Source organism: Oncorhynchus clarkii, chromosome 20 (assembly GCF_045791955.1).
Source record: "Oncorhynchus clarkii lewisi isolate Uvic-CL-2024 chromosome 20, UVic_Ocla_1.0, whole genome shotgun sequence".
NCBI classification, from domain to species: Eukaryota; Metazoa; Chordata; class Actinopteri; order Salmoniformes; family Salmonidae; genus Oncorhynchus; species Oncorhynchus clarkii.
This window is the reverse complement of record NC_092166.1, coordinates 37,672,924-37,686,062: the sequence shown is the minus strand read 5'-3', so window position 1 is coordinate 37,686,062 and position 13,139 is coordinate 37,672,924. Positions and strand designations below refer to the sequence as shown.

General features: G+C 45.1%; 1 protein-coding gene across 1 annotated transcript in view; it reads right to left on the bottom strand.

Annotated features, from left to right (window-relative positions):
* The window catches only part of LOC139376323 (sodium/potassium-transporting ATPase subunit beta-1-interacting protein 3-like), a 153,869-nt gene that overhangs the window by 80,907 nt on the left and 59,823 nt on the right, over positions 1-13,139 (bottom strand). Inside the window, exons 2-3 of the mRNA XM_071118717.1 lie at positions 4,560-4,697; positions 2,526-2,606 (exon numbers count right to left, since the gene is read on the bottom strand). Of these exons, the coding sequence (XP_070974818.1) occupies positions 2,526-2,606; positions 4,560-4,697 (219 nt within the window). The remainder of the gene's footprint in view (positions 1-2,525; positions 2,607-4,559; positions 4,698-13,139) is intronic.

Genomic DNA, 13,139 nt, shown 5'->3' with positions numbered 1-13,139 from the left:
GTGTATGTGTATCTGTGTGTGTGTGGGATGGGTAAGTAGGTGTGTGCGTCTGTATGTGTATCTGTGTGTGTGTGTGGGATGGTTAAGTAGGTGTGTGTGTGTCTGTATATCTATCCGTGTGTGTGGGATGGGTAAGTAGGTGTGTGTGTGTGTCTGTATGTGTATCTGTGTGTGTGTGATGGGTAAGTAGGTGTGTGTCTGTATGTGTATCTGTGTGTGTGCGGGATTGGTAAGTAGGCGTGTGTGTGTGTTTGTATGTGTATCTGTGTGTGTGGGATGGGTAAGTAGATGTGTGTGTGTGTCTGTATGTGTATCTGTGTGTGGGGGATGGGTAAGTAGGTGTGTGTGTGTATTTGTATCTGTGTGGGATGGGTAAGTAGGTGTGTGTGTCTGTATGTGTATCTGTGTGTGTGTGTGTGGGATGGGTAAGTAGGTGTGTGTGTGTGTGTCTGTATGTGTATCTGTGTGTGTGGAATGGGAAAGTAGGTGTGTGTGTCTGTATATGTATCCATGTGTGTGGGATGGGTAAGTAGGTACGGGGTGTGTGTGTTTCTGTATGTGTATCTGTGTGTGTGTGTGGGATGGGTAAGTAGGTGAGTGTGTGTGTCTGTATGTGTATCTGTGTGTGTGGTATGGGTATTTAGTACGGGGTGTGTGGGATGGGTATTTAGGTGAGGGGTGTGTGGGATGGGTATTTAGTACAGGGGTGTGTGGGATGGGTATTTAGTACAGGGGTGTGTGGTATGGGTATTTAGTACGGGGGTGTGTGGGATGGGTATTTAGGTGAGGGGTGTGTGGGATGGGTATTTAGTACAGGGGGTGTGCGGGATGGGTATTTAGTACGGTGTGTGTGGGATGGGTATTTAATACGGGGTGTGTGGGTTGGGTATTTAATACGGGGTGTGTGGGATGGGTATTTAGTACAGGGGGTGTGGGATGGGTATTTAGTACGGGGTGTGTGGGATGGGTATTTAGGTGAGGGGTGTGTGGGTTGGGTATTTAGTACGGGGTGTGTGGGATGGGTATTTAGGTGAGGGGTGTGTGGGATGGGTATTTAGTACGGGGTGTGTGGGATGGGTATTTAGGTGAGGGGTGTGTGGTATGGGTACTTAGGTGAGGGGTGTGTGGGATGGGTATTTAGGTGAGGGGTGTGGGGGATGGGTATTTAGTACGGGGTGTGGGGGATGGGTATTTAGTACGGGGTGTGTGGGATGGGTATTTAGTACAGGGGTGTGGGGGATGGGTATTTAGTACAGGGTGTGTTGGATGGGTATTTAGGTGAGGGGTGTGTGGGATGGGTATTTAGTATGGGGTGTGTGGGATGGGTATTTAGTACGGGGTGTGTGGGATGGGTATTTAGGTGAGGGGTGTGAGGGATGGGTATTTAGGTGAGGGGTGTGTGGGATGGGTATTTAGGTGAGGGGTGTGTGGGATGGGTATTTAGGTGAGGGGTGTGTGGGATGGGTATTTAGGTGAGGGGTGTGTGGGATGGGTATTTAGGTGAGGGGTGTGTGGGATGGGTATTTAGGTGATGGGTGTGTGGGATGGGTATTTAGGTGAGGGGTGTGTGGGATGGGTATTTAGTACGGGGTGTGGGATGGGTATTTAGTACGGGGTGTGTGGGATGGGTATTTAGGTGAGGGGTGTGTGGGATGGGTATTTAGTACGGGGTGTGGGATGGGTATTTAGTATGGGGTGTGGGATGGGTATTTAGGTGAGGGGTGTGTGGGATGGGTATTTAGGTGAGGGGTGTGTGGGATGGGTGTTTAGGTGAGGGGTGTGTGGGATGGGTATTTAGGTGAGGGGTGTGTGGGATGGGTGTTTAGGTGAGGGGTGTGTGGGATGCATATTTAGGTGAGGGGTGTGAGGCATGCGTATTTAGGTGAGGGGTGTGAGGGATGGGTATTTAGTACGGGGTGTGGGATGGGTATTTAGTACGGGGTGTGTGGTATGGGTATTTAGTACGGGGTGTGTGGGATGGGTATTTAGTACGGGGTGTGTGGGATGGGTATTTAGGTGAGGGGTGTGTGGGATGGGTATTTAGTACGGGGTGTGTGGGATGGGTATTTAGTATGGGATGTTTGGGTATTTAGTACGGGGGGTGTGGGATGGGTATTTAGGTGAGTGGTGTGTGGGATGGGTATTTAGGTGAGGGGTGTGTGGGATGGGTATTTAGTACGGGGGGTGTGGGGGATGGGTATTTAGTACGGGGGGTGTGGGGGATGGGTATTTAGTACGGGGTGTGTGTGCTTGTGGCAGGGGTCAGCGGGGCATCCTCCTGGGGCTAAGCTCTCTACTCTCTGAACCCTGACACTGAAGGTCTTGGAATACATTTTCCACCACCTAGTTCCCACCTCTCTAGGATGACTACATGTTTTATTCAATGTCTCTCGAGCACCAAGGAGAGAACACATGAACATTACAACAGACAGAGAAACACACTATTTTAAATGGTGGAAGATACAAGTCATGGGAGCTCCAAGATGGAGGACAGTTGCTCTGTCGTCAGAGAGAATAGCGCCTACCTTGGTCAGGCCTCCCACATCCAGGTAGAAACAGACGATGAAGAGATTCCAGGCCACCCAGAGAGCTGTCCACACTGTGTACTGTACAGGACACACACACACACACACACACACACAAACTTCAAAAAACACATCGCAAATGAAAATAAGTTGGAAATGAAATGAAAGATCTCTGTCTGTGAATGGTGTTATGGGACACACTCTACACTGCACTAGACTGTTTATTTATTCATGTGTACTACCCGCTCTAGCCCACATGCCAAAGCTGCGATAAGTCCATTAAGACTTAAAGGAGTTGTTTTTTAAACCAGCTGAGTGTTTAATGGAGGGGCATAAACAGGTCTTAGGATGGAATTACATTTGCAACATTTACAAAGGGTCTATTATACAAAAAACGAACTTTAGTTTGTCTCCTTACAGACACTTTGAGCACTTTGAAAAAGCGATACTCATATCCAATCCATAATCATCCATCAATATGGTCTTCTGACAGGAAGTTGCTAACCAAACTTCCACTCACGGCTGAACTTCTTCCAATGGAGATGTTTTTCACCATGTGAACATGTCAACGCTCATTGAGACAGTAGAGGACTTGCCCTAATTATCCTAGCCTAAAGACGTTGAGTCATACTGTTGAACCATACTTTTTCCAAGAAAGTATTCTTCCCACTATCCGCTCTTGCCTTTGGTTACTCTCTCCACTCCCTTGGCTTTTCGCTCTCCCTCCTTTTCCCCAGTATTGTTTCCTTATTCCATCTCAACCTTCTATCCTCTTTTGCCTTTGATTATTCTCCCCCTTCCCTTCCCTCACCCATTCCTTCCAATCTCTCTCCTCTCTCCCTCACCCATTCCTTCCAATCTCTCTCTCCTCTCTCCCTCCCTCACCCATTCCTTCCAACCTCTCTCTCCTCTCTCCCTCACCCATTCCTTCCAACCTCTCTCTCCTCTCTCCCTCACCCATTCCTTCCAACCTCTCTCTCCTCTCTCCCTCACCCATTCCTTCCAACCTCTCTCTCCTCTCTCCCTCACCCATTCCTTCCAACCTCTCTCTTCTCTCCCTCACCCATTCCTTCCAACCTCTCTCTCCTCTCTTCCTCACCCATTCCTTCCAATCTCTCTCTCCTCTCCCTCACCCATTCCTTCCAAACTCTCTCTCCTCTCTCCCTCACCCATTCCTTCCAACCTCTCTCTTCTCTCCCTCACCCATTCCTTCCAATCTCTCTCCTCTCTCCCTCACCCATTGCTTCCAACCTCTCTCCTCTCTCCCTCACCCATTCCTTCCAATCTCTCTCCTCTCTCCCTTACCCATTCCTTCCAACCTCTCTCTCCCTCGCCCTTTGATTTTCTTTCCACATTAACACCCAAAGTCAACATTGCTAATACATTTTTGACGTACAGTATATGTGAAATGTTATCATTACTTAGCTTCATCCATCCCGTGTTAACTGAATAAAAGAGACAATACACTTCCTGTAATGATCTTCTAACTCCAAACGACATCAGAGTCGAATAACACTTCAAATATTCATAACCTGTCCGGGAGCTATGGGTTTTTCAATCTAGAGCATTGTACTGCTCTTCAATCTAGAACATTCTAGTATTCTTCAATCTGCAACCTTCTAGTGTGCTTCAATCTTGAACGTTCTAGGACATTCTATTAGGTTTTTCAATCTTGGGTCTGGAGTGATACAAGATGGCCAGGCTTTTGTTCTTGCCCAGTACTAACACACCTAATTCAACTAATCTAATCCTCCTTTCCATCACTCCCCCCACCCCTAACCCCTCAGATTTAACCAAATCCTAAATCCTGTGGATTCGTGCTGAGGTGGGCCCTAGGGTACACTCTGTTCGAGTGTGAAATGAATGGAAGTTGAGTCATTAATTAAATGTAATTACTGATGGATTAAAAAGGATTAAGACGCCAAACAATGTGTTTAGGGAGAGGGCCAGGGATCATGGGAGTTTGGATAAATGGAAAAATAACAAACGACACCCCAATGTAATGTGTGCACCTGTGTGAATGTTTGTACTCACCACTACAATGTAGCGTGGTCGGTACTGTATAGTGCCGAAGAAGCCGAGGATGACAATGATGATGTGGAAGAAGTTGGCCAGAATGGGCGCCCATTGGTATCCCAGGAAGTCAAAAACCTGCCTCTCCAACGCCACGATCTGCAGGGGGGGAGGGGGGAGGGTTAGGAAGACTGAATTTGGGGGATGAAGGTCAAGAACATCCTTTTTGGTCGCATTTGAACGTGCAAGGACACTAAAATGTACAGTATAGGCGAAGTGCATTACCCAACCAACCACAATGTACAACAAGAGTATAAACCACCGTGACACATCCATCCACATCTTAATGAAAGCATAAAGCAGTGCCATGGTCCATTCTGCGTTTGATTAGTCTCCTTAACACACACAGACGCTTACATCTTCTTAACGAGGATTCTCTCATTACCAGACACTGACATCTTCTTAACGAGGATTCTCTCATTACCACACACAGACACTGACATCTTAACCAGGATTCTCTCATTACCACACACAGACACTGACATCTTAATGAGGATTCTCTCATTACCACACACAGACACTGACATCTTCTTAACGAGGATTCTCTCATTACCACACACAGACACTGGCATCTTAACGAGGATTCTCTCATTACCACACACAGACACTGACATCTTCTTAACGAGGATTCTCTCATTACCACACACAGACACTGACATCTTAACCAGGATTCTCTCATTACCACACACAGACACTGACATCTTAATGATGATTCTCTCATTACCACACACAGACACTGACATCTTCTTAACGAGGATTCTCTCATTACCACACACAGACACTGACATCTTCTTAACGAGGATTCTCTCATTACCACACACAGACACTGAAATCTTAACCAGGATTCTCTCATTACCACACACAGACACTGACATCATCTTAACGAGGATTCTCTCATTGCCACACACAGACACTTACATCTTCCTAACGAGGATTCTCTCATTACCACACACAGACACTGACATCTTAATGAGGATTATCTCATTACCAGACACTGACATCTTAATGAGGATTCTCTCATTACCAGACACTGACATCTTAATGAGGATTCTCTCATTACCACACACAGACACTGACATCTTAACGAGGATTCTCTCATTACCACACACAGACACTGACATCTTAACGAGGATTCTCTCATTACCACACACAGACACTGACATCTTCTTAACGAGGGTTCTCTCATTACCACACACAGACACTGACATCTTCTTAATGAGGATTCTCTCATTACCACACACAGACACTTACATCTTAACGAGGATTCTCTCATTACCACACACAGACACTGACATCTTCTTAACGAGGATTCTCTCATTACTACACAGACACTGACATCTTCTTAACGAGGATTCTCTCATTACCACACACAGAAACTGACTTCTTAATGAGGATTCTCTCATTACCACACACAGACACTGACATCTTCTTAACGAGGATTATCTCGTTAACACACACAGACACTGATATCTTCTTAACGAGGTGGAAATGTTTCGATGGGCCTCGTGAAGCAGGTGTGGGTTTGACAGTTTGTAAGCTTCAGCCAGAGATACATCCAGCCTCACACACACACACACACACACACACACACACACACACACACACACACACACACACACACACACACACACACACACACACACACACACACACACACACACACACACACACACACACACACACACACACACACACACACACACACACACACACACACACACACACACACACAGCATGGCACTGTAAGCTTCAGCCAGAGATACATCCAGCCTCACACACACACACACACACACAGAGCTGTGTCTAGGCATTAGCGACTTAAGCAAGCACTTACAGGACAGAATTAAAAATACATTTTGGACTGACAAATGTAGACATTTTCAAATACATGGAACTTAAAGGTTTCATAGAATGAAATTAGATTTTAAATCTTTTGGACATCAGAGCGAATTTGAGGGAATCTGATTTGAGTCAGAAAAGGATGTTCATATTGTCACGTTCTGACCTTAGTTCTTTTGTTATGTCTTTGTTTTAGTATGGTCAGGGCGTGATTTGGGTGGGTTATCTATGTTCTTTTTTCTATAATTTTGGATTTTCTGTGTTCGGCCTGGTATGGTTCTTAATCAGAGGCAGCTGTCAATCGTTGTCCCTGATTGAGAATCATATTTAAGTAGCCTGGTTTCACTGTTAGTTGTGGGTGTTTATTTTCTGTTTAGTGTGTGTTGCACCTGACGGAGCCGTTTCGTTTGTTCTCTTTTGTTACTTCGTATTTAGTGTTCAGTTCATTTTATTAAAAGGATGAACACTTACCACGCTGCGCATTGGTCTGACATTTCTTACTCCTCATCAGAGGAGGACGAAGACGCAGTTGTCTTTAGGTAAAATATACAAAACCTGGCAGAGAGCCTATCCAACTGACAATCTCTTAGAGAAAAATATCAACTTAAAGACTTAAAAAGAACTGATATTGGCACAAGATGAAGGGCATGTTGGAACATAACTAACAAAATTATAGTTAAGGAAAATGTAATCCAGTATAAACTAATGTATATCATTTATTATACAAGAGAACATTTTTACAAATTCATGTCATGTCTTAAGTGTAAAACTAACAATGACTCAATAATCCATGCCTTCTGGGAATGTTATGACGTCATAAAGTTATGGGCGGATTTACAAAGTTGACTGTCAGAAGTATTACAATGTAAAATGACTGCATATTTCAAGAAGTCATATGAGGGTGCAGTGAAATACCCGATGGGTTGGACGAACCCCGTTCGTCAATTATTTTGAAAAAAAACAGATACTTAAATCATAGAGAGGAACAAAATGGTGCAATTTAAAGACATGGCGGAGAGTAATGCAGGCACTAGAGATAGGGGTGAGAGCAGGTGTGATGTCGTTGATGTTTTAAAGACATGGAGGAGAGTAATGCAGGCACTAGAGATAGGGGTGAGAGCAGGTGTGATGTCGTTGATGTTTTAAAGACATGGAGGACAGTAATGCAGGCACTAGAGATAGGGGTGAGAGCAGGTGTGATGTCGTTGATGTTTTAAAGACATGGAGGAGAGTAATGCAGGCACTAGAGATAGGGGTGAGAGCAGGTGTGATGTTGTTGATGTTTTAAAGACATGGAGGAGAGTAATGCAGGCACTAGAGAAAGGGGTGAGAGCAGGTGTGATGTCGTTGATGTTTGTCTGCGTCTGTATGTTGTGATGTGTATGTTTTGTATTGTTTGGAAAATATCTATAAATAAAATGGAGAAGGAATGGCGCCGGAGGAGATGGCTGACCTTTTTAGGTCCCTTAAACAATTGTGCTATTGAGTGTGTTTTTTTTTTGCGTTATTTGTAACTTATTTTGCACATAAAGTTTCTGCCACTGTCTCCTATGACCAAAAAGAGCTAGAGAACAACGATTACTCACCCTGTACTGGAAGAATATGTTTAATGTTTGAGCAAAAGGGTAGATCTGCTGCTTTAAAGGAGCGGGACTCTAACCCGGAAGCTTAAAAGAAATCCTGCTATGCCCTCCAACGAACCATTAAACAAGCAAAGCGTCAATACAGGACTAAGATTGAATCATACGTCACTGGCTCCGACGCTCGTCGGATGTGGCAGGGCTTGCAAACTATTACAGACTACAAAAGGGAAGCACAACCGTGAGCTGCCCAGTAACAGGCAAGTAAGACTGCAACATGCATGAGAGCTTCAGCTGTTCCGGACGACTGTGTGATCACGCTCTCTGTAGCCGATGTGAGTAAGACCTTTAAACAGGTCAACATTCACAAGGCTGCAGGGCCAGACGGATTACCAGGACGTGTACTCTGAGCATGCACTGACCAACTGGCAAGTGTCTTCACTGACATTTTCAACCTGTACCTGACCGAGTCTGTAATACAAACATGTATCAAGCAGACCACCATAGTGCCTATGCCCAAGAACACTAAGATAACCTGCCTAAATAACTACCGACCCGTTACACTCACTTCTGTAGCCATGAAGTGCTTTGAAAAGTTGGTCATGGCTTACATCAACACCATCTTCCCAGAAACCTTAGACCCACTCCAATTTGCATACCACTCCAACAGATCCACAGATGATGCAATCTCTATTGTACTCCACACTGCCTTTTCCTACCTGGACCAAAGGAACACCTATGTGATGCATGACTCCAACACCATCATTAAGTTCGCCGATGACACAACAGTGGTAGGCCTGATCACCGACAACGATGAGACAGCCTATAGGGAGGAGGTCAGAGACCAGGTAGTGTGGTGCCAGGACAACAACCTCTCCCTCAACGCGAACAAGACAAAGGAGATGATTGTGGACTACAGGAAAGGTAGAACCAAGCACGCCCCATTCTTATCGACAGGGCTGTAGTGGAGCATGTTGAGAAATTCAAGTTCCTTGGTGTCCACATTACCAACCAACTATCATGGTCTAGCACACCAAGACAGTCGAAGACTGTCGACAAAACCTATTCCCCCTCAGGAGACTGAAAAGAGTTGGCATGGGTCCTCAGATCCTCAAAAGGTTCTACAGCTGCACCATCGAGAGCATCCTGACCGGTTGCATCACCGCCTGGTATGGTAACTGCTCGGCACCTGACCGTAAGGCACTACAGAGGGTAGTGCGTACGGCCCAGTAAATCACTGGGGCCAAGCTTCTTGCCATCCATGACCTCTACACCAGGCGGTGTCAGAGGAAGGCCCTAAAAACTGTCAAAGACTGTTCTCTCTGCTACCGCACGGCAAGCAGTACCGGAGTGCCAAGTCTAGGTCCAAAAGACTTCTTAACAGTTTCTACCCCCAAGCCATAAGACTCCTGAACAGCTAATCAAATGGCTACCCAGACTATTTGCATTGCCCTCCCCCCCTCTTTTACGCTGCTGCTACTCTCTGGTTATTATCTATGCATGATCACTTTAACTCTACCTACATGTACATATTACCTCCATTAGCCTCGACTAACCGGTGCCCCGCACATCGACTCAGTACCGGTACCCCCTGTATATAGCCTCCACACTGACATGGTACTGGTACCCCCTGTATATCGCCTCCACACTGACTCTGTACTGGTACCCCCTGTATATAACCTCCACATTGACTCTGTACCGGTACCCCCTGTATATAACCTCCACATTGACTCTGTATCGGTATCCCCTGTATATAGCCTCCACATTGACTCTGTACCGGTACCCGCTGTATATAGCCTCCACATTGACTCTGTACCGGTACCCCAAGTATATAACCTCCACATTGACTCTGTACCGGTACCCCCTGTATATAGACTCCACATTGACTCTGTACCGGTACCCCCTGTATATAGCCTCCACAATGACTCTGTACCCCCTGTATATAGGACTCTATACCCCCCTGTATATAGCCTCCACATTGACTCTGTACTGGTACCCCCTGTATATAGCCTCCACATTGACTAAGTACCAGTACTCCCTGTATATAGTCTCCACATTGACTCTGTACCAGTACCCCCTGTATATAACCTCCACATTGACTCTGTACCGGTACCCCCTGTATATAGCCTCCACAATGACTCTGTACCGATACCCCCTGTATATAGACTCCACATTGACTCTGTACCGGTACCCCCTGTATATAGCCTCCACATTGACTCTGTACTGGTACCCCCTGTATATAGCCTCCACATTGACTAAGTACCAGTACTCCCTGTATATAGTCTCCACATTGACTCTGTACCGGTACCCCCTGTATATAGCCTCCACAATGACTCTGTACCGATACCCCCTGTATATAGACTCCACATTGACTCTGTACCGGTACCTCCTGTATATAGCCTCCACATTGACTCTGTACCGGTACCCCCTGTATATAACCTCCACATTGACTCTGTACCGGTAGCCCCTGTATATAGCCTCCACATTGACTCTGTACCGGTACCCCCTGTATATAACCTCCACATTGACTGGTTATATATACTGGTTTGTACTCCCTGTATATAGTCTCCACATTGACTCTATACTGGTTTGTACTCCCTGTATATAGTCTCCACATTGACTCTGTACCGGTACCTACTGTATATATCCTCCACATTGACTCTGTACTGGTACCCCCTGTATATAACCTCCACATTGACTGGTTATATATACTGGTTTGTACTCCCTGTATATAGTCTCCACATTGACTCTATACTGGTTTGTACTCCCTGTATATAGTCTCCACATTGACTCTGTACCGGTACCTACTGTATATATCCTCCACATTGACTCTGTACTGGTACCCCCTGTATATAACCTCCACATTGACTGGTTATATATACTGGTTTGTACTCCCTGAATATAGTCTCCACATTGACTAAGTACCAGTACTCCCTGTATATAGCCTCCACATTGACTCTGTACCGGTAACCCCTGTATATAACCTCCACATTGACTCTGTACCGGTACCCCCTGTATATAGCCTCCACATTGACTCTGTACCGGTACTCCCTGTATATAACCTCCACATTGACTCTGTACCGGTACTCCCTGTATATAACATCCACATTGACTCTCTTTCTCCCATTCTTCTCTGCAGATCCTCTCAAGTTCTGTCTGGCTGGGCCACTCAAAGACATTCAGAGACTTGTCCCAAAGCCACTCCTGTGTTGTCTTGGTGGTGTACTTAGGGTCGTTTTCCTATTGGAAGGTGAACCTTCATACCATTCTGAGGTCCTGAGCGCTCTGGAGTAGGTTTTCATCAAGGAACTCTCTGCACTTTGCTCTGTTCATCTTTGCCTCGATCCTGACTAGTCTCCCAGTCCCTGCCGCTGAAAAATCAATCCCACCACCAGCTTCGCCATAGGGATAGTGCCAGGTTTCCTCCAAACGTGGCACTTGGTATTCAGGCCAAAGAGTTCAAACTTAGTTTCATCAGACCAGATAATCTTGTTTCTCATGGTCTGAGTGTCCTTTAGGTGCCTTTTGGCAAACTCCTAGAAGGCTGTCATGTGCCTTTTACTGAGGAGTGGTTTCGGTCTGGCCACACTACCATAAAGACCTGATTGGTGGAGTGCTTTTCATTTTTTATAACCCAACACTAATCTGTACTTCTCCACAACTTTTTTCATGACCAGTTTGGAGAGCTCCTTGGTCTTTATGGTGCCCCTTGCCTAGTGGTGTTGCAGACTCTGGGGCCTTTCAGAACAAGTGTATATCTACTGAAATCCTGTAACAACTTTTTCCCTGACCAGTTTGGAGAGCTCTTTGGTCTTTATGGTGCCCCTTGCCTAGTGGTGTTGCAGACTCTGGGGCCTTTCAGAACAAGTGTATATCTACTGAAATCATGTAACAGATTATGTGACATTTAAATGAAGTCCACCGGTGTGCAATCTAACTAATTGTGACTCCTGAAGGTAATTGGTTGCACCAGATCTTATTCAGGGGCTTCATAGCAAAGGGGTGAATACATATGCACTCTCCACTTTTCCGTGTTTAGTTTATAAAAATAAAAAAATGAAACAAGTAATTTTTTTCATTTCACTTCTCCAATTTGGACGATTTTGTGTATGTCCATTACATGAAATGCAAATAAAAATCAATTTAAATGACAAGTTGTAATGCAACAAAATAGGAAAATGCCAAGGGGGTGAATACGTTCACAAGACACTGTATAGAGAGATGATAGGATCCTCCTCATTTTAATAGAGACCATCACTCCCAGCGTTGTTCGGTTCTGGAAGGTTCTCCCATCTCCACAGAGGAACTCTACAGCTCTGTCAAAGTGACCATCGGGTTCTTGGTCACCTCCCTGACCAAGGCCCTTCTCCCCTATTGCTTAGTTTGGCCGGGCGGCCAGCTCTAAGAAGAGTCTTGGTGGTTCCAAACTTCTTCCATTTAAGAATGATGGAGGCCACTGTTCTCGGGGACCTTCAAAGCTGCAGACATTTTTGGTACGTTTCCCCAGATCTGTGCCTCGACACAATCTTGACTCTGAGCTCCACAGACTATTTTTTCGACCTCATGGCTTGATTTTGCTCTGACATGCACCGTCCACTGTGGTCCACCTTATATAGAAGTATTTCTGTTTTTTACATTTTAATAAATCTTCAAATATTTCTAAATACCTGTTTCCGCTTTGTCATTATGGGGGTATTTTGTGTAGATTGCTGCAGATTATAATTTTTTTAGTCAATTTTAGAATAAGGCTGTAATGTAACAAAATGTGGGTAAAGTCAAGTGGCCTGAATACTTTCCAAAGGCACTGTACCTGTCTGATTATTGAAAACCTGTTGGGTAAAGAGGGGCAGCAGTATGTGTGTAGGGGGTGACCTTTTTATCTCAAGATAGTTTTATTGAGGTCAACGTTTGTAGAACCTGGTGTCCCAGGTATAAATCACCTCTTAGTATCAACAGAGGATACACGGGGGACAGAGAGAGATCTTTGATTAATTAGATGGGTCATTCCTACAATGCGGTGCCTTTTCTGTCCCCAGGAAGTATCACTTCTTATTTAGTGTAAAATGTGGATTCCAAAAGACTTTAAATGTCAGGTGTCCTTTACCTTAAAAAAAAGAAATGC